This window comes from Pseudozyma flocculosa (genome assembly GCF_000417875.1).
Source record: "Pseudozyma flocculosa PF-1 unplaced genomic scaffold scaffold00003, whole genome shotgun sequence".
Lineage (NCBI taxonomy): Eukaryota > Fungi > Basidiomycota > Ustilaginomycetes > Ustilaginales > Ustilaginaceae > Pseudozyma > Pseudozyma flocculosa.
In genome coordinates, this window is record NW_006920871.1 from 463,569 (window position 1) to 486,456 (window position 22,888).

General features: G+C 65.0%; 9 protein-coding genes across 9 annotated transcripts; 4 read left to right on the plus strand and 5 right to left on the minus strand.

The window, feature by feature from the left end:
• Positions 1-1,249: 1,249 nt before the first annotated feature.
• Positions 1,250-4,471, plus strand: PFL1_01275 (uncharacterized protein; the record flags this gene model as incomplete). The annotated part of the gene is made up of 2 exons (XM_007878778.1): positions 1,250-1,716; positions 1,816-4,471. The coding sequence occupies 2 exons, from the start codon at positions 1,250-1,252 to the stop codon at positions 4,469-4,471; spliced, it is 3,123 nt and encodes a 1,040-aa protein (XP_007876969.1).
• Positions 4,472-4,714: 243 nt separating this feature from the next.
• On the minus strand, positions 4,715-7,696 carry PFL1_01276 (uncharacterized protein; the record flags this gene model as incomplete). The annotated part of the gene is made up of 1 exon (XM_007878779.1): positions 4,715-7,696. One exon carries the CDS (start codon positions 7,694-7,696, stop codon positions 4,715-4,717), a length of 2,982 nt encoding a protein of 993 aa, XP_007876970.1.
• An 881-nt stretch (positions 7,697-8,577) lies between these two features.
• On the minus strand, positions 8,578-9,111 carry PFL1_01277 (uncharacterized protein; the record flags this gene model as incomplete). The annotated part of the gene is made up of 4 exons (XM_007878780.1): positions 8,578-8,621; positions 8,741-8,845; positions 8,934-8,950; positions 9,062-9,111. 4 exons carry the CDS (start codon positions 9,109-9,111, stop codon positions 8,578-8,580), a joined length of 216 nt encoding a protein of 71 aa, XP_007876971.1.
• A 920-nt stretch (positions 9,112-10,031) lies between these two features.
• PFL1_01278 (uncharacterized protein) lies at positions 10,032-12,323 on the plus strand (the record flags this gene model as incomplete). The annotated part of the gene is made up of 1 exon (XM_007878781.1): positions 10,032-12,323. The coding sequence occupies one exon, from the start codon at positions 10,032-10,034 to the stop codon at positions 12,321-12,323; it is 2,292 nt and encodes a 763-aa protein (XP_007876972.1).
• Positions 12,324-12,448: 125 nt separating this feature from the next.
• Positions 12,449-13,381, minus strand: PFL1_01279 (uncharacterized protein; the record flags this gene model as incomplete). The annotated part of the gene is made up of 4 exons (XM_007878782.1): positions 12,449-12,574; positions 12,670-12,919; positions 13,033-13,136; positions 13,244-13,381. 4 exons carry the CDS (start codon positions 13,379-13,381, stop codon positions 12,449-12,451), a joined length of 618 nt encoding a protein of 205 aa, XP_007876973.1.
• A 405-nt stretch (positions 13,382-13,786) lies between these two features.
• On the plus strand, positions 13,787-15,786 carry PFL1_01280 (uncharacterized protein; the record flags this gene model as incomplete). Its single annotated transcript, XM_007878783.1, has 3 exons — positions 13,787-14,249; positions 14,370-14,565; positions 14,676-15,786. The coding sequence occupies 3 exons, from the start codon at positions 13,787-13,789 to the stop codon at positions 15,784-15,786; spliced, it is 1,770 nt and encodes a 589-aa protein (XP_007876974.1).
• Positions 15,787-15,950: 164 nt separating this feature from the next.
• PFL1_01281 (uncharacterized protein) lies at positions 15,951-18,607 on the plus strand (the record flags this gene model as incomplete). Its single annotated transcript, XM_007878784.1, has 4 exons — positions 15,951-17,349; positions 17,495-17,858; positions 17,990-18,187; positions 18,316-18,607. The coding sequence occupies 4 exons, from the start codon at positions 15,951-15,953 to the stop codon at positions 18,605-18,607; spliced, it is 2,253 nt and encodes a 750-aa protein (XP_007876975.1).
• A 219-nt stretch (positions 18,608-18,826) lies between these two features.
• Positions 18,827-20,393, minus strand: PFL1_01282 (uncharacterized protein; the record flags this gene model as incomplete). Its single annotated transcript, XM_007878785.1, has 4 exons — positions 18,827-18,933; positions 19,057-19,173; positions 19,320-19,638; positions 19,764-20,393. The coding sequence occupies 4 exons, from the start codon at positions 20,391-20,393 to the stop codon at positions 18,827-18,829; spliced, it is 1,173 nt and encodes a 390-aa protein (XP_007876976.1).
• An 805-nt stretch (positions 20,394-21,198) lies between these two features.
• PFL1_01283 (uncharacterized protein) lies at positions 21,199-22,777 on the minus strand (the record flags this gene model as incomplete). The annotated part of the gene is made up of 3 exons (XM_007878786.1): positions 21,199-22,053; positions 22,157-22,219; positions 22,331-22,777. The coding sequence occupies 3 exons, from the start codon at positions 22,775-22,777 to the stop codon at positions 21,199-21,201; spliced, it is 1,365 nt and encodes a 454-aa protein (XP_007876977.1).
• Between the last annotated feature and the right edge of the window lie 111 nt (positions 22,778-22,888).

Genomic DNA, 22,888 nt, shown 5'->3' on the forward strand with positions numbered 1-22,888 from the left:
CACCAGCCAGCGGCCAGGCCCGCGCCAGCCCCGGTGTGCCACCGCCACCAGGCCTTCGCAGGCGGGCGGGGAGCGACCGAGTCCAATGGGGCGGCTGGCGCTCGCCTCCGAGGCCCAAGACGATTTTCGGACCCAACGTCGCGTCGGCCGAGGCGTGGGAATCGAGAAATCCCAGCGGCTCCGAAATTGTTTTTGGACAACCTCGGCGCCATCGGTTCGGTGCCGCCGTGCCTCGCTCCGATTCTCGACTTGCTCGGTCATCGGCGAGTTGGAAGGCCGAGCCAAGCAGATTCCGCTGGACCCTGCCACGCTCGATGCGAGCACGGCTCTTCAGCTTGCCATTGCACCCAGCATGTTGCCCACAACGTAGGCCTGTTGCTGGCGACACCATGTTCGATATCGCGGGTGTCCTTTGCAGGCCATCGCCGTGAATGGAGCCGATTGGGCGTAGATGGTCTTCTGCCTCCGCGCACGGCACTGCCCCCGCGCGAGCCAGGCCCTCACCATGGAATCCCTCGCCGGGTGGATCTCCTGGCTCTTACGGGCCTTCTCGACACCGCGCTGGAGACGATGCTGTGCAGCATCGTCGACAGATAGGCTTGCACCTCGGCCCTGTGGGGCCGACTGGAACGTAGTGGCCACCGAATTGGACGCTTGGCGGCCAGGCATCGAGCTCTGTGTAGCTGTCGTGTCGACCCGGCAGCTCAGCCTACAATTGCCAAAGCGCCCGGGTGACCGTCGCCGAGTAGCACTCCAGGTCCAACGGAGGTCAACGAGAGGACCTCGAGCGTTGAAAGAGCCGGACAGACAGGCCTTGGCGGGCGGAGTGAAGGGAGCCATTGCAAGGTCGTCTAGCCACGCAGTGCACCTCTTTGGATGCCGCAGCGAGGTAGCACAGATGGCGTGCGATGAACAGCATCCGGTGCTCGTCGGGAGGGCGGCCGGCAGTTGAGGACGCGTGTCGGCGAGGAGCGAAAGTGCCGAGATGCTGCTGAGCTCGCGAAGGAGGCCGGCAGGGTGTCCCCGATGAGCCACATGGATCTCAATCGGATCCAAGCCCGATTGCGACTGTTGGCCGATGCGGAGTTTGGCAGCTCCACACGGACGCACGTCGGCTGCGTCCCTCTTTGACTTTTTGCCTCTCACCGCCGCCACCCTTCCAACACCACCATCGCACCCCGCCCCGTCCCTTTCTCGCCCCCTCCCCCACCGCCTGCCGCTCTCCAAGCGACCGGCAACGTCGTTGGACATGGTCCAGATCTCCATCCAGAAGCGTCCGCTCGCCGGTGCGGAGCTCGAGGCGAGCCAGCGCAAGTACTTTCGCAAGACGGCGCGCGGCAAAGTTATAAAGGTCCTCCGCGAGCGCTATCTCCGCGATGACATCCCCTGCGGCAGTGTCGCCTGCCAAAAGTGCCAACCCCTCCACGATGCCATCCAGAGGGACGTCGAGCAGGGTCTTGCGCACAAAAAGGCCTGGCTCAACGCAAAGGGCCTGTCCAACGCCAAGGTCGACCGTCAGCACTACGTCGTCGTCGACACCAACGCTTTCCTCCACCAGATGGACCTCCTCGAGAATCCGGCCTTTACCGACGTCATCGTCCTACAGACCGTAATGGACGAGGTCAGGCACCGCAGCCTGCCCCTCTACAACCGCCTCAAGAACCTCATCGCCGACCCCGACCGGAGGTTCTGGGTATTCTACAACGACTTCGGAAGGTGAGTCCTCTTCCCCGCCTCGCACGCCCTGCTCTCCTGGCGATCCCACCGCTGATTCTCTCTCGCCTGCCATGTCTTGAACGAATGCTCTTGCACCAGATCGACGGCCGTGACTCGCCTCGATGACGAGTCGCCAAACGACCGCAACGACCGCGCCATTCGTACTGCCGTCAAGTGGTACCGTGCTCACCTCATGGCCTCGACCGGACCTGGATCGTCCACCAAGGCCAACCTGGACGTCATCCTCATCAGCGATGACCAAGACAACGTGCGCAAGGCCATCGACTCGGGCCTCCGCGCCCTCTCGGTCAAGGACTACGTCGAGGGCATGTCCAATGCCGAACAGCTTCTCGACCTCCTCTCGGCTAGGACCATTGGCGGCTTCGGTGGTGCCGGCAGCGGAAGCGGGGAGAAGCGCACCGTCCTCTACCCCGAGCACCTGCCGCAGAACACTGTGACCGCCGGTATCAAGTCTGGTGCGCTCGCTCAGGGTTTCTTCAACGCCAACCCGTACAACTATCTCGAGGGCACCGTGCGGACGCAGGCCTACGATCGCCCGGTGCTCCTCGTTGGTCGCGAAGCCATGAACCGCGCTATCGATGGCGACATTGTGGCGGTTCAGATCCTGCCCAAGGAGGAGTGGAAGGCGGCAACCGAGGAGGTCATCGACGCCGATGCGGCACTGCGCAACGACGACGTCGAGGGCAGCGACGGCGAGGGTGGAAACGAGGAGGACGACGAAGAGGCGAGGCTGGCGCGAAAGGAGCAGGCCGACGCAGAGGCAAATGCGCGCTCCACGAAGGGAGAGCCGCAGCCGACGGGCAAGGTGGTCGGCATCGTGCGGCGCAACTGGCGATCCTACGTCGCCCACGTCGATGTCACTTCGGTCAACGAGTCGGCGCTCGGAGGCCTCGCAGCGCAGTCTCTTTTCGCTACACCCGTCGATCGCAAAGTCCCGAGGATCCGTATCCGCACGCGCCAGGCCAAGGATCTCATCGGTCAGAAGATCCTCGTCGCGCTCGATGCCTGGAGACCTACCAGCCGCTACCCCGACGGCCACTTTGTTCGCGCGCTCGGTGCGACCGAAAGCAAGGAGGCGGAGCAGGAGTCGCTGCTGCTCGAGCACGACGTGCCCTACCGGCCGTTTAGCAAGGCCATCCTCGACTGCCTTCCCGTCGAAGGCGACGAGTGGAAGGTGCCGCCCAAGGACATGACGCACAAGGCGTGGCGCGACCGCGTTGACCTGCGCGACGAGAACATCTGCAGCATCGATCCGGTCGGGTGTCAGGACATCGACGACGCGCTCCACGCCAAGCGGCTGCCCAACGGCAACATCGAGGCCGGCGTACACATCGCCGACGTGTCGTACTTTGTGCGTCCAGACACGCCCATGGACTCCGAGGCCGCCTCGCGCGGCACGACCGTCTACCTGGTGGACCGCCGTATCGACATGCTGCCGCACCTGCTCGGCACCAACCTCTGCTCGCTGCGGCCCTACGTCGAGCGGCTGGCCTTCTCGGCCATCTGGGAGATGACGCCCGAGGCCGACATCGTCAGCGTTCGCTTCCACAAGTCGGTGATCGCCTCCAAGGCGGCCTTCACCTACGAGGAGGCGCAGACCCGCAAGGACGACCCGACCAAGGACGACGCCATCACGCAGTCGGTGCGGCTGCTCAACTCGCTGGCCATTCAGCTCAAAAAGAAGCGGATGGACGCCGGCGCGCTCAACCTGGCCTCGCCCGAGGTGCGCATCCACCTCGACTCGTCCGAGACTGCCGGGCCGATCGACGTCGAACAGAAGGAGATGCGCGAGACCAACAGCCTGGTGGAGGAGTTCATGCTGCTCGCCAACGTGTCGGTGGCCGAAAAGATCTACGAGACCTTCCCGATGACGGCGGTGCTGCGACGCCACCTGCCGCCACCCAAGACCAACTTTGAGACGCTGCAGGACATTCTGCACAAGCGCAAGGGCATGGACCTCGACACGTCGAGCTCGGGCGCGCTGGCGGCGTCGCTCGACCTCTGCGTCGACCCCGCCGAGCCGGCGTTCAACACCCTGGTGCGCATCATGGCGACGCGCTGCATGCTGTCGGCCGAGTACTTCTGCTCTGGCTCCGTGGCGCGCGACACGTTTGGGCACTACGGTCTGGCGTGCGGCATGTACACGCACTTTACCTCGCCCATCCGTCGGTTCGCCGACGTGCTCGCCCACCGGCAGCTGGCGGCCGCCATCAACTACGAGCCTCTGCACGCGTCGCTGCACAGCAAGGACCATGTCGACGACATCCTCAAGGTGGTCAACAAGCGCCACCGCTCCGCCCAGATGGCCGGTCGCGCCTCGGTCGAGTTCTACGTCGGCCTGTCAATCACGGAAAAGAACCAGCTGCTCGAGCAGCAGCAGCAGCAGCAGGAGAAGCAGCAGGAGAAGCCGTCAAAGACCAAGAAGAAGGCGACGGCTTCGCAGCAGCTGGCATTGGCCAACGGGGTGAGGCTGCGCGAAGAGGCCTTCGTGATCCGCACCTTCCGCAATGGCATCGCCGTCTTTGTCAACAAGTTCGGCCTCGAGGGCCTGATCACGTTCAAGGGCGAGGTCGAGTTTGACGCGGAAAACTACCAGGTCACGATCCCGACCGACGTGAGCGGGCTGTCGAGGCCCGCCACGCTCGGCATCTTTGACACGTGCACCGTCGAGATTGGCGTCGAAAAGGACCAGAACACCAAGAGGGGCAAGACCAAGATGTGGCTCGTCGAGTAGCCGGCCTTGGCTGTTCTTGTACATACATACATGCCTACACGCTTGCGCGCGCAGGAGCGGGAAGAGCGCTGTGGGGGGAGAGCGAAAGTGATTCTAGCCTCGATGACTCCGGACGTTGTCGGCGACGATCGAGCAGAGCGAGACGAGGACCAGGGAGGACCGAGCAGGGGAGCGGCAGAGCGAGCGAGTGCGGAAAGGAGCGTACGTAGATACTGGCGCGTGGGCAGCGGCGAGGGACGGCATTCAGAAGAAGCCAGAGAAACGACTGGACAGGTGTTGGCGATGCTGCAAGATGGAGCGACGTTGGGGCTGGGACTGGGGCTGGCCCGAGAGGGCAGCGGCGTGCCTGATGGCCGTGATGCGGCCTTGCTGCTCCAGCTTGCTCTGGATCTCCTCTGGCGAATCGCTGTCGGAGATTGTCGCGTCGTCCGCATCGTCGGTGGCGGCGCTATCAGACGAGGTGTCTGGGCCAGTGGCGGTGGCGGTGGTGGTGGTTGGATTGGATGCAGCGGTGGGTACGGCAGCGACGGTGGAAGCCTGGTTCGGCAGAGGAGACGTGTAGGTCGGAGCAATCGTCGAGCCAGCACCGCCGTTGAGGGCGGCCGAGTGCTGCCCATCGACCGGAACCTGCGCGCGGACCGATGAGGTCGAGGCTGCAGCCGAGGCGACGGGATGGATATGCACATCGGACCTCTCGATGAACAGCGCAATGTTGAGACCGACCGAGGCGACGAGGAGGAAGAGGACGAGGAGGTGCACCATGGCCCTCCGCTTCCTCGTCCTCCTCACCTCTTCCACACCCGGAAGCGGTCGCGACTCGACGCTGCCCTCGCCGACCTGGACGATGCTCCGCTCGCCCTTGTCTCCGGATCTGTCGGCCTTGTCCCCGAATGACGACGACGAGGTGCGAGAGGAAGAGACAGAGGGGGCACGACGACGACCGATGACGAATACCTCGTCGTCGTACACGAACTGTCCCTCCTTCTTCCTGGTCGACGCCGTAGCGGCAGGCGAGGCGAGGAGCGAGGAGCAGGAGGACCGACCGAGTTCAAAGAGACGCTGCCATCCCGTCCGACGTTGACCTCCCTCCTTTGTCGGCGCAGAATGGTCCGGAAGCGGCTTGGAGAACGAGGCCGGGTCGACGGTCTTGACGAAGCGCGGGGCGCCCTTCTCCAGCGACGACTTCTGCGAGGACGACGAGGCGTCCAGTAGCGTCTCGTCGGATGAAGAGCAGAGGGAAGGCGAAGGAGAAAGCGGCAGGTCCTCCCACTCGTCCGCCTCGGCCAGCTCCTCGATCCTCTCGCTGCTGTCGTCCGAGGCCGGCCGAGGGATGGCCTCGACGAGCCGGTCGAGGCTCTTGAACCTCGCTCGACGTTCCAGCTTCCTGGCCGACCCGGACGGCTTTGCGACTCCATCTGCCTCGCCGTCGAAGCCTACCTTTGAGCCATCTCCGTTGGACGGTGAGGGAACGAGAGGAGGGCACGGCGAGATGAGGGGCCCTTTGACGTCGCTGCTGAACCAGCTGCACCGCGTCAGGATCCCGCCCCATCCATCGCGCCTCTCCTCGATGGCACCCGTGTTCGAGGCGGAGCGCGCCTCGGCCTCGGTGGTGTGACGGCGATACGGGATCGAGAGGTTCCAGCCCTTTCGAGGTGATGGCTTCAACGTCTTGATCGCGTCGACGAGATGTGAGACGCGGTTCGAGCCATGGCCGCCGTCCGGACGCAGAAACAGACCGCGCCCCGTACTCTGCACCTTGGCGGGCGCGCCGTGCTGTCGGTCTCGCGGCGTGGCCAGAGTTCGGATCGCCACGGCACTCGCAGCTTGTTCCTGCTGGCCGAGGCGCGATCGGGGCAACAGTGCTGATGGATCACCGCTCAGGAGATCGCCGTTGGGGCTGAAGGGCATGATGTCGCCCGCGACCGTCAGCTGCGGAAGGCTAAGTCCAGCAACCTCGGCACCGAAGTCTTCGCGCTTGACAGTTGTCTCGACGTCGGTGTCCGTGGTGGCGTCAGTGGCGATAAGAGCGGGGGCCACGGAGGTTGCGGACGAGTCGACGAGCTGCAGCGGACGAAACGCCTCGATGGCCTTCTTGTTGTCCTCGAGGACGTGGCGACGGTGGTGGTTGGCCTGGAACCTGCTAGCCCAGGCGGGCACGTTGTAGTCCGCTTCGACTGCTTCGGGTGGCGTGTAGAAGAATGTGGCCCGCTTCGCGCCAATCTCCTTGAGCGTCGCCGAGAGCGGTGTGCGCTCGATGTCGTCGCCGGCCTCTGCCGCAGCACGGGATGCGGGCGCGGGCGTCTCGACGGCCAGGTGGCCGTTGACCTGCTGTGCTCGGACGGCGTCGGCGCGGACGCGGGTGGGGGTGTGCAGAGTCTCGGCCCGCCGAGGAGTCAGGGGGCTCATGGGCGGCAGGGTGAGGATGGTGGACTCGCGCTGTCGCTTGAGGCGTTCCTGTCCCCTCCTGCCCACAACGACTTGGCACGCTGCCGGAGAGCGAGGTGACATCGAGCGGAGGGAAGAGCTCGATGAAAAGCGCCGCAGCCTGGCCGTGCTGGGCGAAGGGAGGCTGACGCGTCGAGGCGAGGCACCAGCGCCGTGGAGGGGAATGTGGGCACGTCGCGAGTGCGCCACGGTGCCCGCCTGGGCCGAGAGGCGGACGTTGGGATCCTGTCCCTGGCTCGTCGCCTCGAGCATGGCCGAGGCCAGCGGCAGTGGGAATTCGTCCACGTCCATTGAAGCTGACGAGGGGCTCTGCACCTCTTCGTACACGGATCGCGGGACGCTGGGCTGCCGCCGGAGATTTGTTTGCTGCTGCATCGCCTCGCGATCGGGACCGGGAGAGGGTGCCGTGGCGATGCCGACCACATCGGCGGGCAGACGAGCGTCGAGGCGAGGCGGCGTATCGAGGTCGCAGCTGGACGGCCGTGCGTCCCAGCTGAGATGCTCCTGGAACCGTCCATGACGCGCTTCGTCGACGGCCAAGTCGACGTCTTCGGCGCTGGAGTTGCCACTGTCGCCGCCGTTGATCGTAGTCTGGCTGTCTTGGCTGCCGCGACGGCGGAGGCGTGGGGATCGAGCGCGTGCCGACCTGCGATCTCGCGGTGCCGGCTGCAGCTGGAACTTGGCGATGCCATAGTTTGGATTGTGCGGGGCTCGAGAGACGCCAGCCTCGTCCGGCGAGGAGGGCGGTGAGAAGGTAGAGATGGGCGACGTCGACGGCATGGCTTGTAGGCGGTGGTGATGTGACGGGGTCGCGGTATGAGAAGCGTCGACCAGCGACGAGGATCGCTCTGCACCTCTGTGGCGTTAGTTGTAGAAGAGCGAGCTACGAGGAGCGAAGTGAGCGGCGGATCAGGAGATAGGCAGACGAGGTAAGATGTGGGCGTGAGGAGGGAGATGGGAGAAGGGAAGATGAGCAGACGGTCGATTTTGACCCTCTCGAGGAGCCCGCCCAGCTTGCACCCCCTCCTAAGATCCATACTGATCCGTCAATGGCGAGAGGCAGGAGGACAGCACAAAGGGAACCTCGACGAAAGAGGAATCCCTTTGTGCGATTGCCAGGACGCGTCGAAAGGCAGTCCCTTTGTCCTGCTTGACGGATACGAAAAAAAGAGAGGTGAGTGGGAGTGGGGGGACGTCAGGTTGCGCGCTGTGGCGACGCCCCGCGCTCCCTTCCTTTCGAGGCACGGCCACGCATCCCCCGCTCCGCAGGCATGCGGGCACATCTCCGCCCCTTTTCCCTCATTGTACTGCCGGCACGCTCTGAGTCTGCCGCATTCCCTCACTCACTGAAAGGTGCAAGCACATCGTGTTGGACTCTCGCACGACAGACACGCCGCGCCAGCTGCATGCTCACCTGTCGGCGTCGGGCCCTCTCGGCGGGACAATAGGAGCGCGACTCGATTCGAGCCAGCGTGGTCGCCCGAGAGGAGAGAAATATGGGGACTGTGGCCGCAGAGGGTCAATCAATCGTGCGCATGGCATGGGAGTCATGTCGTTGAAGAGAGGCGTCGAGGTATCGGACGAAAGCAGATGGCGTACAGGCTACAGACGTGGGGCTAGAGCAGTGTCTAGGCACGGTGCAAGGTGGGGCAGGTCACAGGTCACTTGTTGAGCTCGGCCGATCGCTTGGCCAGCTCATCCTTGCCTGAGGGTGCGGCGAAGCGAACGAGGGGTGAAGTGACAGGGGAGGGAAATGTCAGCCAAGAGTGCCTTGACAGGGCGAGGCGCAGCGGTTCGGCAGGGTGGCAGCTCGACGCTACTCACTGAGGGGCTCCTCGAGCTTGGAGGTGTCAAAGATCTGGGGGCCGGGCTTGCCGAAGACGTCCGCCTGGCCGCCTTTGAGCGCAGGGTCGGTGTTGGGGTCGTTGGCTGTGGGAGAGACCGGAGGATTCGAGCGGGTGTCAGCCGCGGATAAACGCCAGGCGGACGTGGCTACGAGGCGTGCATCCACACTCACTGGTCGCAGGGTGGGGCCTGGAAGCAGGCAGGCAGGTAGACAGGTGGCAGACCGGATCAGGAGGGTATTAGGTGAGTGGACGGGCGAGACGACAACAGCATGTAGGCCCTCCCGAAGGTAGCACTCACTGGATGGTGAAGCTCTGCTCCTCGTTCTTGTTGCCCTGGTTGTCCGACATGGTGTGTATGACTGGCGAGGTTGATAGATAGTGTAGAGGCAGTGAGAGGGTGTTTGCAAACGTGGTGAAGCAAAGTGCTGGCGTGGTGGTGGTGGTGGGGTGGTTGTTGTGGCGGTGAGAGCAAGCGACGGCCAGCGTCTTGGCTTATCTAGCTGATCCTGGCCCCTGTCCAAGGCACTGCCACACGGCCTAGCGAGGATGCGGGGGGGTGGGAGGAGGGGGCATCTGAGCAGAGGCCCGCAAAGGCAGGCAGCCAGCAGGCCGGGTGGAGTCGGTCGGACCAAAAAAGAGCAGGCAGGCGGCAGCGGCAGAGCGCGCAGCCAAAGTAGTGCGTCATTTCGCCGGGGTCAACAGACGGGTTGGACCCTGGCCGTAAGTCGCACAGGCAGGCCGGTACTGAGGCGCAGGGGCCTGCTGGCCTGGCAGGCAGTCGCCGCCGTCGGGTTGGCGGGTCGGCTGATTGACATCCGGCGGCTCTTTCGGATCCGCGCTCCTCTGGCTCGTCTGGCCCCAGGCTAGGGTCGAGGGCAGGCCTGCCAACGACGCGCGGGCCACCCCGCATTCCGGCGTGCCTCTCTCTTTTTCTGCCTGCCTGCCTGCTGCCTGCCTTGCCTTGCCTGTCGACCCAATTTTGTCCCGCCGCCCCACATCCGTGCCACCTCCTCTCCTCGCAACCAACACCTCGGGCCCCGCTCTTCCCCCTCGCTCCGGCCTCTCTTTAATATCGCTCGCCTCGGGCTCGCCTGCGCCTGCCAGCCAGCCAGCCAGCATCGCTCAGCGGGCAAAAAGCGCCATCTGCTCGACCCCCTGTCCCTCTTCCTCTTACCCCCCCTCCATCCTCTCCCCAATCCTCTCTCTCGCTCATTGCCCCTCTTCAACCCCCTCTGCCCCTTGCTCCGCTGCAAAGCCAGACGCCCGCCATGCTGTCGTCCGGCCGCAGCGCATCGTCGCTCTTGCTCGTGGCGCTCCTCGCCTCGCCGCTGGCCACGCTCGCTGCAAAGGTCCTCACTCCCGAGCGCCTCATCCAGGCTCCCCGCACCGCCTTTTCCGCCGCCTCGCCCAACTCGGCCTCGGCCCTCTACGGCGTCTCGACCTACGACCTCGAAAAGCACGCTAAGCGCCAGGTCCTCTACGCCCTCGACCTCCCCTCGCACAGCTCGACCCAGCGCGCCGACCCCGTCGAGGTCGTCTACAACACCACCGAGGGTCTCTACCTCGCAGACGCAGAGGTCGCCTTCCTGATCGACAATGTACTCTACGCAAAGAACCTTACCGCCGGCACCCCCGACCCGCTCGACCCCGGCTACCGCATCGGCGCCTTTCCCGCCCCCGTCTCCAACCTCCAGGTGGTCCGCCAGTCCGAGACCGAAGCCGTCCTCGTCTTCAGCGCAGAGGTCTACGACGACGGCGTCCTCGCCAACGTCAAGGCCCACGACGCCTCGGACAGGGAGCAGGAGTGGAACCGGGTCAAGGCCTACGATTCCGACTTTGTCCGCCACTGGGACACCTGGGTCAACCCGCGCAAGCGCTCCCAGCTCTTCTCGGTCGACCTCAGCCGCAAAAAGGACAACTTTGTCACCAGCTGGCACTTTGACAGCGACTTCCGCAACCTCATGCCCGACACCAAGCTCGAGGCTCCCGTCAAGCCCTTCGGTGGCGCAGACGACTTTGCCGTGTCCGACCGCTTCGTCGCTTGGACCTCCAAGGATCCCGAGCTGCCGCCGGCGTGGCACACCAAGCAGAACATCTACATCGCCCCGCTCAAGGGAGGTGCGCCCCCTCGCCGCATCTCGTCGGGCGAGCACGGCTGGGCGGGCGCCCCTGCCTTTTCGCCCGACGGCGAGACGCTCGCCTGGCTCCAGATGCGCAAGGACGGCTTCGAGTCGGACCGCCGCATCCTCCAGCTCTACACGCTCAACTCGGACACCCAGGACGAGCTGTTCGGGTCCTGGGACCAGAGCCCGTCGTCGGTCCAGTTCTCCAAGGACGGCTCCCAGCTCTGGATCCTGTCCGAGGACGACGAGCAGCACAAGGTCTACCGCGCCAGCATTAGGCGCAAACACTCGACCGGCGGCTGGAAAGCGTCGCACGCGGAGCCCGACGAGGTCGTCGGTCAGGGCGGTGTCTCGTCGGTCGCCGAGCTCGCTGGCGGCCGGCTCCTGGTGGCCGCCTCGTCGCTCACTTCGCCCACCGAGCTCTACCTCGTTGACGCTGGCAAGGGGCGCAAGCAGCCGCGCCAGCTGACCACCATCGCCGCCGACAGCCACGCTCTGTCCAAGGTCGACTTCGGCCCCGAGCCCGAGCAGTTCACCTTTGCCGGGTCCGAGGGCGTCACGCGCCACGGCTGGATCGTCCGGCCCCCGGGCTTTGACGAGAACCGCGAGAACGGGTACCCGGTCGCGGTGCTGATCCACGGAGGACCCGAGGGTTCGTGGGCCAACAGCTGGTCGACGCGCTGGAACCCGGCCGTGTTTGCGGCGCAGGGCTTCATTGTCGTCACCATCGACCCCTCGGGCTCGACGGGCTACGGCCAGGAGTACACGGAAGCCATCCTCGGAAACTGGGGCGGCCGCCCCTACTACGACATCCGCGCCGGCGTCCACTACGTGCTCGACACGGTCCCCGCCGCCGACGCCGACCGCGTCGTCGCAGCGGGCGCCAGCTACGGAGGCTACATGATCAACTGGATTCAAGGCCACAATGATCCGTGCAGCAGCAGCCGGGGCGGCGAGGGCGACGGGCTGGCGGGGGACAAGTGCTTCGACTTCAAGGCGCTGGTGTGCCACGACGGCGTGTTTAGCACGGCGTCGACGTGGTACTCGACCGACGAGCTCTACTTCCCCGAGGCCGAGTTTGGCGGCACGCCCTGGAGCAACCCGGCGGGCTTTGCGCGCTGGTCGCCGTCGAACCACGCGGCCAACTGGAACACGCCGCAGCTCGTCATCCACGGCGGACGCGACTACCGGCTGACGGAGAGCGAAGGCCTGAGCGCCTTCAACACGCTGCAACGACGCGGCGTGCCCAGCCGGCTGCTCTACTTCCCCGACGAGAACCACTGGGTGCTCAAGCCCGAAAACTCGCTGCGATGGCACCACGAGGTGATTGCGTGGCTCAAGAAGTGGTCCGACAAGGGCGACGTCGTCACCGCTGCCGCCCCTGCTGCCGCCCCTGCCGCTACCGTCGAGAAGCCGGGCCTCGTCTTCCAGAAGTAGGATCGCGATTCTCTGTCGTCCCATTGATCCGCCGTCGTGCTTTGTGCCGGCAGTGTGCGGGCCAGATCGTTCCCCGACCCATCTCTTTTTTTATACGCCTTCCTCTTCGTTTATTCGCAGCCATCTCAGTGGGTCGTCTCGGCAGCCTCGTTCGTCTGCTCAGCTGGATCTTGGGCTTGGTCATCTGCCGCCTTCTCCCATGGCTTGAGGGGACGCGAGAGGGATGGCTTGGTCGGTTCCTCCTCATTGATCTGTGCTTGGCCAAGGAGGTGAGTCTAAGGACCGGGCTGCTGTGCGACATTGCGTGGCGTGGGGTGGGGTCGGCCGGGGGAAGGGAGGCACTCACGACGAGGGGGATATCCCTGATTCCGGCAATCTTGTCAGTTTGGCCTGTGGCGATGAGCTCTACGATAGAGTCGAACGAAGCCGGGTAGGGTTCCTGCTTGTCGTGCGGCGCGGCTGGTGCCGCCGTTGCGCCGTCGGTTGCGGCAGAGGGGTTAGAGGAGGAAGACGGAGCGGTGGGTGCGGGTGCGGGTGCGGGTGCACGGGAAGAGAGCCAGGATGTATAGTCGTCGAAGTCGATTTCGGTTCCCGTCCTGGGCAGGAGCCGGTGCGTTCGATGTTGTCGGGATGGAAAGCAGACAGAAGTGAGCACAGCGGTTCGTTGCAGGGGTTTGAGGAGAAAGGGACGAGAAGGAGGATGACGCACTTTGACATGAAGAAAAAGACCTTTGCGCGTTGTTTGGTCTGGAGGAGCTGGTCGGGCGTGGCACCGCTGGCCGTCAACGGACCCAGGATGGCGTCCAGACCAGACTGTGTGCGAAAGGTGGAGACAGGCCGATGTGAGGGAAGAATGGGGCGATTAATGATGAACAGGCATGGCATGCGACGAGGGATCGGCGGACGAGGCGGAGATGCACCTGGAACTCGGGGTCGGCCTCGGTGAAGGCGTCGAGCTGCGTGTAGACGGCATCGCGGTCAAAGGGCACCGTGGGACCCGTCTGCGAGTCGATGTACTGCTGCGCAGCGTCTGTATTTGCGGTAGATTGTGAGTCCATGCTTGGCGAGTTTCTATGGCTGGTGCTGGTGATGATGTTGGCGGTGGCGGTGGTGGTGGCGGTGGCGAGGAGGGTACCAAGTCGATATGCTCTCTGCCCTTTTTGGCCCTCGCCTTTGGGCTTGAGCTTGGGCCAACGCGGTGCGCTGTCTGTGCGCCCTGTGGCCCTTTGGCCCGCCCAGCTGGCCTGGCCACTTGTGGAGGGTGCAAGAGGCGATGGCCGATTCCCGGGCGGAAAGAGGAAATCCAGAAAATGACGGCGGCAATTCAGAAGAAAATTGGCCGTCGGCTGCTCGTCTGTCAGGCGTCTCTGCCCTTCTCTGCCTCGTACCACCCACCTGGCCCCGTACCACCACGACCACTCCATTCGCCACCACTCGTTACCATCACACACACACCAACCAGCATGGACGGCGGATCATCCACGGAGCCGGCGCCGCCATCAGCGTCTACCGCTGCGATGTCAGCGCAGCAGCATCCCCAGCCCACCAACACCGCCTCCACCTCGATGGCGTCGGCTGCCGCACCCCTCACCATGAACGACCAGGTCACCGCCTCCTCTTCGACCTCGACCCGGCCCGCAATCAACCCTCGATCACGACGAGGTCGCAACGTCCCCGCCTCGCGTGTCACCTCGGACGCGCTCCGCTCGCGCGTCACCTACATCGCCCCCACGTCCCACATCATCCTCAAGCTGCCCTCGGGCCGCCTCAAGTCGACCGAGCTCGCCCCCGGAAAGCAAGTCAACCTCGGCAAGTTTGGCAGCTTCAAGGCGGACGACATCATTGGCATGCCCTTTGGCTTCACCTACGAGATCGCAGATGCAAACACCCTCAAGCTCGTCATGAACAGCACCCTCGCCGAGCTCGGTAAGTCACGCTCCGAGCAGCATGGTCGCACAGTGGGCGACATCTTTGCGACGGTCGGCCTACTGACCACCGATAGCCCATGCCCCCTCCCTCCGCTCCGTTCCTCGCATGCACCCGCAGAGGAGACGGATGCCACCAACGAAAACATCCACGACGACGGCACCGCCCAGAAGCTCACCTACGTCGACATCCAGGCGCTCAAAGAGGCCGGCATCACGGGTCGCGAGATCATCCAGAAGCAGCTCGAGGGCAGCGAGAGCTTCAAGGACCGAACCGTCTACAGCCAGGCCAAGTACGTCCAGCGCAAGGAGCAAAAGTGAGTGCCATCTGCGTGGTCTTGCTGTCGCCGCTCCGACCGACCTCAGTCCCGCGAGGTCCCCACTAATCAATGTCGCCCCAATCGTCTCGCCGCGCCCGACCCTCCAGGCACCTGAAGCTCTTCACGCCCCTCTCGCCAGACCTCGGGACGATCTGCAAGTACAACTTTGAAAAGAACCCGGACAAGATCCGGTGGCTGCGTCCGGACGCGCTGGCCCAGTGCCTCTCGTTTGCCAGTGTGCGGCCCGGCGGGCGGTACCTGGTCGTCGACGGCGTCTCTGGCCTGCTGACGGGTGCTGTGCTGGAGCGCCTGGGCGGCGACGGCACGGTGCTGTGCATCAACGACGCCGAGTCGCCGCCGGCGTTTGACGTGCTGTCGCAATTCAACTTTTCGGATCAGTACACTCGGCACACGCTCAAGGTCATCCACTGGGCCGCCACCGAGCGCGACTACCGGCCCGTCTTTGTGGGGCAAGAGGAGCAGATCCAGGCGATCGACGGCAGCGCATCGGCGGGCGCGGCGGCGCAGCAACAGGGCAAGAAGGCCAAGGACAAGGGGCGTGAGCGCAAGCGACAGGCGACGGCGCGCGAGATGGAGCGGAACCGCGCCGAGTACTTCCGGGGCGACTTTGACGCGCTGCTGGTGGCGTGCCACTACCAGCCGCAGAGCATCCTGGAGCGCGTCAAGGGCGCGATTGGCGGCTCGGGCAGCGTCGTGGTGCACAGCCCCTTTTTGCAGCCGCTGACCGAGTGCCACTCGCACCTGCGGGCGTCGGAGGAGTTTGTCAATATCTCGGTCACGGAGCCATGGATGCGGAGGTACCAGGTGCTGCCTGGACGCACCCACCCGGAGATGACGACGTCGGCCACCGGCGGCTTCATCCTGCACGCGCTCCGTGTGCTGCCCGAGGGCGAGGCGCAGGCCATGAAGGAGGCGAGGCAGGCTGAGCTCGAGGCCCTCGCAGCGGCCGAGACCGAGCAAGGAGCATCCGCACCCGCACAGGCGCCGGCGCCGGATGCGGGCGCGTCCGCATCGGCGACGATAGAGGCGGCGGGCAAGAGAACGGGATCCGAAGACGACCGGGAGGCGAAGCGGGTCAAGCGGCAAGAAGGCGAGGCGGCGGCGGCGACGGCCCAAGATGCCGATGCGACGATGGACGACGAGGTGGCGGCTGCGGGGACAGCGACGGCAGGGGAACCAGCAGGGGAGACGGCTTGATTTATTCCATGACTTATTCTTGGTCGCAATCCATACATGCACAGCAGGCGTCGCAGAAGAGGCGGCGGTCGACACGACGATCTATTCAGCGGTTGATGGGATGGTGGTCTGGCGGGCCATTGCGGCGCGCCCCATGGGACCCAGGGGGGCGGACGAATCGTACGATGTGGCCACGGCGGCGGGCGGCGTGGCCAAAGGCGCCGAAAAAAGGGTTGCAGCGCGGGGTCCAGCGCCCCGGAAAAAGCAGGGACGCCAGACCAGGCCAGGCAGGCCAGCAACTGGAAGAAACGAAACGCACGGCCGCAAGAGAAAGGCGGCCAGTCGAAAGAGGTGTTGGTCTGGTCTGGCTTCTGGCCCCTCTCCTCGCCGTCGCCTGGCTTCCTTCCGCCACTCACCCCTCCTTCGTTCTCCTCACGGCTCTCGACGCCTCTCCGACAAACGCCTCGTCGACCATGCTGCAGTCAGAGGGTCTCGGCGCCGAGCCGAGCATCCTGGCTCTGGCCCAGATCCACGTCCACGCCGCCATGGACCGCCTCGATGCCCTCCTCTTCCGCCTGCTCCCGCTCGACAACCTCGAGGCACGCGTGCCCACATCGCCCTCGCTCATGCTCCTCATCTCGCTCACGGCCGTCGTGGCCGTACAGCTGGCGGCTTCGCTCAGCCGCAGCTACGAGGAGCGCGGCGTCCCCATCTCGCACCCGCTGCCCGAACAGGCCCGCCCAGGCTGGGAGGGCAAGGTCCTCTCCCCGCCCCGCATCGCCTCGACTTCTCAACCCAACACCATCACCTGCTACGATCCGGCCACGGGCTACCACATCGCTGATCTGCCCGCCGACACGCCCGAGACGATCCGCCAAAAGATCCAAAAGGCCAAGGCCGCCCAGTCCGGCCAGGGCGTGCGCAACAGCGGCGCCTCGTTCTCCACACGGCGGCGGGTGCTGCGGACGCTGCAGAAGTGGGTCGTCGACCAGTCCGAGACGATTGTGCGCGTCGCCGCGCGCGATACGGGCAAGACGGCCATCGATGCGGCGTTTGGCGAGCTGCTCACGACGTGCTCCAAGATTGAGTGGACGCTGGCCAACGGCGAGCGCGTCCTGGCGCCAGAGACGCGGCCCAACAACCTCCTCCTCGCCCACAAGGTGTGCCAGGTGCACCACGAGCCACTCGGTGTCGTCGTGGCGTGTGTGTCGTGGAACTACTCTGCGCACAACGTCCTCGGCCCCATCATCGCCGCCCTCTTTGCCGGCAACGCCATCATCGTCAAGGCCTCGGAGCTCGTCGCCTGGTCGGCCACGTTTTTCATCGAGGGCGTGCGCGAGTGCCTCCGCGCCGCGGGCGCCGATCCGGAGCTGGTCCAGCTCGTCGTCTGCTTCCCGGACGCCGCAGAGGCCCTCACCACCAGCGCCGATGTCAGCCACATTACCTTTATCGGCAGCGAGGACGTCGGTCGCAAGGTGGCCGTAGCCGCCACGCGCGAGCTCACGCCCGTCACACTCGAGCTGGGCGGCAAGGACCCCGCCATCCTGCTCAAGGACGCCGACCTCAAGTACTTCCAGTCGACCTGTGAGTTTGCGCCCGCGCTTGGGCTCCATCCTCGCTGATCAGGGGGATGCGACTGCAGAGGCTCACATCCGATCCGCTCGCTGGCAATCCTCGACCCGGCACCACTCTGCCTCGACCCCATCCCGCCTCGTGCGCCGCCTTGCAGTCATGCGATCCTGCTTCCAGGGCGCCGGCCAAAACTGCATCGGTATCGAGCGATTCATTGTCGACTCTTCGCTCGTCGCGTCGCTCGTGGCGCTGGTGCAGCCGCGCATCGAGGCGCTGCGCTGCGGAAGCTGGATGGACGAGGTACCTTTCGGCTCCCTCTCGTCGGCTTCGGTCACTGCGGCAAAGGGACAGGTCGACTGCGGCGCGATGATCACCGATGCACGCTTTGACCGGCTCGAGTGGCTGCTCGACGACGCCGTGCAGCGGGGCGCCAAGGTCCTCGTCGGCGGTAAGCGATTCAGGCATCCCAAGTGGACCGAGGGGCACTACTTCCAGCCCACCCTCGTCGTCGACGTTACGCCGTGAGTGCCGCCCACCCCCCCTTTCCTCCCATTCGGGTCATCGACGACGGCACGCGCCGCAACGGGCTAACGTGTTCTCGTTCCCCCCGTCCGCCCCTTTCCGCCTGCGCCTCGCCCGTCTGGTCGAGCAGCGACATGCCGATAGCGCAGGAGGAGCTGTTTGCGCCCATCTTCCTCGTCCTGCCCTTCCGGAGCGGCGACATTGACGCCGCCATCAAGATTGCAAACGGGACGCGGTACGGTCTCGGCTCCTCGGTGTTCGGATCGACGGCGGGCCAGTGCCGCTACGTCGCCGCGCGCCTCGAGTGCGGCATGGTCAATATCAACGAGTGAGTTGCTCCCCGTCTGCCCGGTCGGTTACGGTATGCGATAGACTCGGACATCCACCAACCTCATCCACCCCTCCTCTTTCCCCTCGCCTCGCCTCGCGATCCTGGTGCGCGCGACACGTACACAGCTTCGGCGTATCCTACCTCAACCAACACCTGCCCTTTGGCGGCGTCAAAAAGTCCGGGTACGGCCGCTTCGGCGGCGCAGAGGGCCTGCTCTCGCTCACCTCGCCCAAGGCCATCACCTCGGACCGCCTCTTCAGATACGTGCGCACCGGCATCCCGCCCCCCGTCGACTACCCGCTCGCCAACGGCGCCCGAGGGTGGCGCTTCGTCAATGGTCTCCTCCGCTTCGCCTACGGCGACGGCATCCTCGAGCGCGGTCGCGGTCTCGGTGGCTTGATCGGCGCTGCCCTCTAGATCTTGGGCAAGCCCCGCCGCACATCGGTGTGCGTCCGTCGCGCCGCTGAGAGGACCGAGGTGCCGGGTGAGAGAGGACGTGGGGGAGCGATCGATGTTGGTCCAGGAGGCGGGCGTGACGTGACGAAGAGCGCTGTGACGAGGCGAATCAGAGATGGTTCATAATGACATGCTGGCCGTTGGTGGCGTGTGTGAGAGAGTAGAGTGCGGGGACGGCCCTCAGGCCTTGGGCGGACGCTTCTTGACATCCTCATAGTTGACGGGCTGGATGTAGACCTTGTTCTCCGGGTTGGCACCCTGGTAGCCCTTGTGCCAGTCGTACGAAACTGGACGGTCGCGGGGCAACGACGGTGACAAGGTGAGAGGGCAGGGCGATCCATCAGCTCTCTATCGTCGCACGTCGGCGCAAGCGAGGACCCGGGCGCGCTGGAAGGGCACACTCCACTCACTTGCGTAGGCAAAGATGGTGGCGTCGCGGTTGAACGCGATGGCCGAGATGGGGATACGGTTCGGATTGGTCTTGAACAGCTCTTTTGGCGCATTCGCCGGTCCTTTTGTCTCGAAAGCTGCAAGCCCGAAAAGGGCGGAAGAAAGGGGAGGGGGGGAGGCGGGGGGGGAGGCCGGGGGGAGGAACAATCAGCGCTGTCCCTGGGCTCTGAGCCGACGGCGGCGACAACGACTCTGCCGAGGCGACGTCTGCAGACTGACTCACTCTTCAACCTCGTCCTGCTCTGCTTGCACCAGAAGTTGATGGATCCGTCGCCTCCGCCCGTCGCAAACGTGCCGTGCACGTTGAACGCGATGGCATTGACGGGGAAGAGGTGCGACTCGTTGCGCGGCACGTCTGGGTGGTCGGCGTGCGCGCGCCGGTGGCACTTGAAGGCAAACTTCTTGACCTTGCCGTCCTTGTCTGGTGGGTCGTGGAAGTACTGCACCGCAACGCGCCCCTCGACGCCCCCCAAAGCATAGCCGTCCCCCTCTGGTAGCGCCGCCAGCGAACGCGTCTGGTACTTGAGCGGACTTTGGTGTTCCTGCTCGGTCCGTAGAGGCAAGGAGAACGAAGAGGTGACGAAGGATGGTCAGCGATGGCTCTACGTCGGGCCGAGCCGTGCGCGGCGGGGCGGTACGGGCCGGAGCAATGATCCGATCGACTCACCGAAAGCGGAACGATCTGGCCCGACTCGTCGAGCCTGAAGGCCAGGACGCCGCGCTCGGCCATGGCGACGACGCAGATGTTGCCGCAGGTGTCCATGGCGTACGCCCTCTCTGGGAGATTGAGCATCTGCACCTGGTTGGGCTGCGGGTCGAGCTTCCAGATCTTGAGCTGCTTGTCCCAGCCGGCGGTGACGAGGACGCCTCCGCAGGCATTGAGCCACCTGACGGCTCGGATGGGCTGGTCGTGCTGTGCGACGACGGCAGGGGTGTTGGTGTTCATGTCAAAGCACCTTGCCACCTTGTCCGCGCCGGCGCTGATGACCTTTGTGCCGTCGCCGGACCAGCAGACGTCGAGGACGGGCGCCTCGTGCGTGTACTGCTGCCAGGGCGAGACGGGCTGCGGGTTGGCCTTGTCGATGCGGTAGATGCGCACGTGGTTGTCCCAGCTGGCCACGGCGAGGAAGTCTGCGGCGGGCGAGAAAGAGAGGGCGCTGATGCCGTCAGTGGGACCGGGGGTGACCTCCTGGTCCTGCTCGCCCGTCACCTTGGCGGCGGTGGACGGTGTGGAGGTGGGCCCGGTGCGGGCGCCAAAGCCGCCGGGCGTCGCCGTGCTCGACGAGAAGAAGGACATGGTGGCTGTACTGCGATCAGCTGTGCAGGTAGCGGGCGCTGCCGGGTGGTGCGGATGGGTGGAGCGCTAGTCGGCGGGCGGTCCTTGGTCGACGAGGGTCGCCAACCTGGCAGAAGACGGCTGCGCTGTCGCGACCGATGGATGGATGCGCCGGACGAGGCGCTAAGATGCCGAAAGGAGAGACTGATAGTTTTCGCCTGCCTAGTCTGGGAATGAGTCAGGTGTTAAGGTCAGTAGGTCGTTGTCGGGGAATGGCGGTGGTAATGGTGGATGAAGGTGGTCGTGGTGGAGGACGCAGGACGGCGAGACGACCAAAGGGGTCTCGACTTCTTCCGCTTGGGCGCTGGCTGGCTGGCCAGCACGAGGTTGGCCGCTGCGCTGCTGCCGCGCTCCAGCTGCTGCCAGACCAGCAGGCCGGGCCAGCCCAGCCCCCACCAACTTTTTTCCGCTCGTGCACGTGATCCGCCATTCCCCCGTCATGCTATCCTGCCTCACCCTTCCTTTAGACACCGCACCGTCGTGCTGACCTCGAGCAGCCAGCCCACACGTTGCCAGACCTGGACTGCGTGTCATGCTTCTATTTGGCGGCATTACAACGGTATCAGACGAGAAATGTGCGACGACGACGACGACCGGAGCGCTGATGGGTACAGAAGGCTAACGTGGAGAGACGCCACGAGGCCAAGCAAACAAGGCATGCTGGAGAGATGTCGAGTCAGGTCGAGTCGAGCGTGAAAGAGTCAATCGAGGAACGGCCAGACCGCAAAGGCGGGAGGTCCAAGAAGCAACGCCGATTCGGCCACCCCTACTGCTTGTCGGTGCCCGTGTAATGGTTGGCCGCGGTGGCGTCGACGGGGTCGAGCACCTCCTCCTCGGCAAGCAGGCGCTCGGCCTCGAGCGCGGCGATGCATCCGGTGCCCGCCGACGTAATCGCCTGGCGGTACTTCTTGTCTGCCACGTCACCCGCCGCAAAGACGCCCTTGACGCTCGTCTGGGCCGTGCCGGGCACAGTGACAATGTAGCCGTCCGAGTCGCAGTCGACCTGGCCCTTGACGAGCGACGTGGCGGGGATGTGGCCGATGGCGTAGAAGAGGCCGTTGGCCTCGAGGTCGCGCTCCTCGCCCGTCTTGGTGTCCTTGATGCGCAGCGAGGTCAGCAGCTCGCCGTTGCCCTTGGCCTCGGTGGGCACCGTGTTGAACATGACCGTCACCTTGGGGTGCGCCAGCAGCCTCTTGGCCATAATCTTGCTCGCGCGCAGCTCGTCGCGGCGCACCAGCACATTGACGTGTGAGGCGTACTTGGTCAGGTACATGGCCTCTTCGGCGGCCGAGTCGCCTCCTCCAACGACGGCCAGCGGCTTGTTCCTGAAAATGGGCACCGCTCCGTCACAGACGGCGCACGCCGAGATGCCCGACTGCCAGTAGGTCTCCTCGCCGGGGAGGTGCATCCTCTTGGCAGACGCACCGGTCGCAATGATGAGCGTCTCGGTCAGCTCCGGGGGCTGGTCCTCATTGAACTCGCGCCAGAACTTGAAGGGGCGCGAAGAGAGGTCGACTTTGGAGATGGTCTCGGTGTGGATCTCGGTGCCAAAGCGGACCGACTGGGCGCGGAACTTGTCCATGATTTCGGGTCCTCGGATGCCATCGGGGAAGCCGGGAAACTGTCGTGGTTAATGAAAAGAGGGACAGTCAAGGATCAGTCAGATCAGCGTCCGTCGTCCTTGCACTGGGCTCGACGCTGAGCGAGGTGCGCAGAATACTCACGTTCTCGACATCGGTCGTGGTCGTTAGCTGTCCTCCGGGAGCGAGTCCGTTGGCGAGCATGCCCTACGTTCGAAGAGGTGTGGAGGATGTTCGCGCAAGATCCGAAAGATGAAGAGCGTCAGCGGCACTGCAGATGGCAGGTAGTCATCGAGGCGGGACTGGCGCAAGACTCACCTCAAAAAGGACGGGGTCAAGGTTGGCACGGGCGAGGTAGATGGCGGCGGTGTGGCCGGCGGGTCCACTGCCGATGATGACGACCTTGTGGACCTTCTGTCCGGCGGCGGTTCCGTTTGCAGTCATGTTGGATTGTTGGTGCTGGTGCGAGGGGGAGTGCGTGGAGAAGCTGTTGCGGGAGGCGGTCGTCGAGTCCGAGATGCTGAAAGCGCTAGCAGCCGATGCGGATGCGATGAGGCGAGTGAGCGGCTTGCGGGCAAAGGGAGCCTGGTGTCTGGCGTTGGAGCCGTGGTAGGTCGAGAAGGACGACGTCGAGATGGCCAGGGATCGCTGGGCAGACTGCGGACGAAAGGCGGCCTTCGAAGCGGGGATCGAGGGAGGGGTCGAGGTGACGGCGCTGCGAGCAGATGACAGGAGACGGGGAGTGGCGGACCTGACGGCAAGCATATAGGTGTGGAAGCTGGATGATGGTGATGCTGATGATGGAGAGGTGGAGACGAGGCCGGGGATAGAGCCACAAGCAGCTGGTGCGAAGACGGCCACACCCCAACCCGGCCC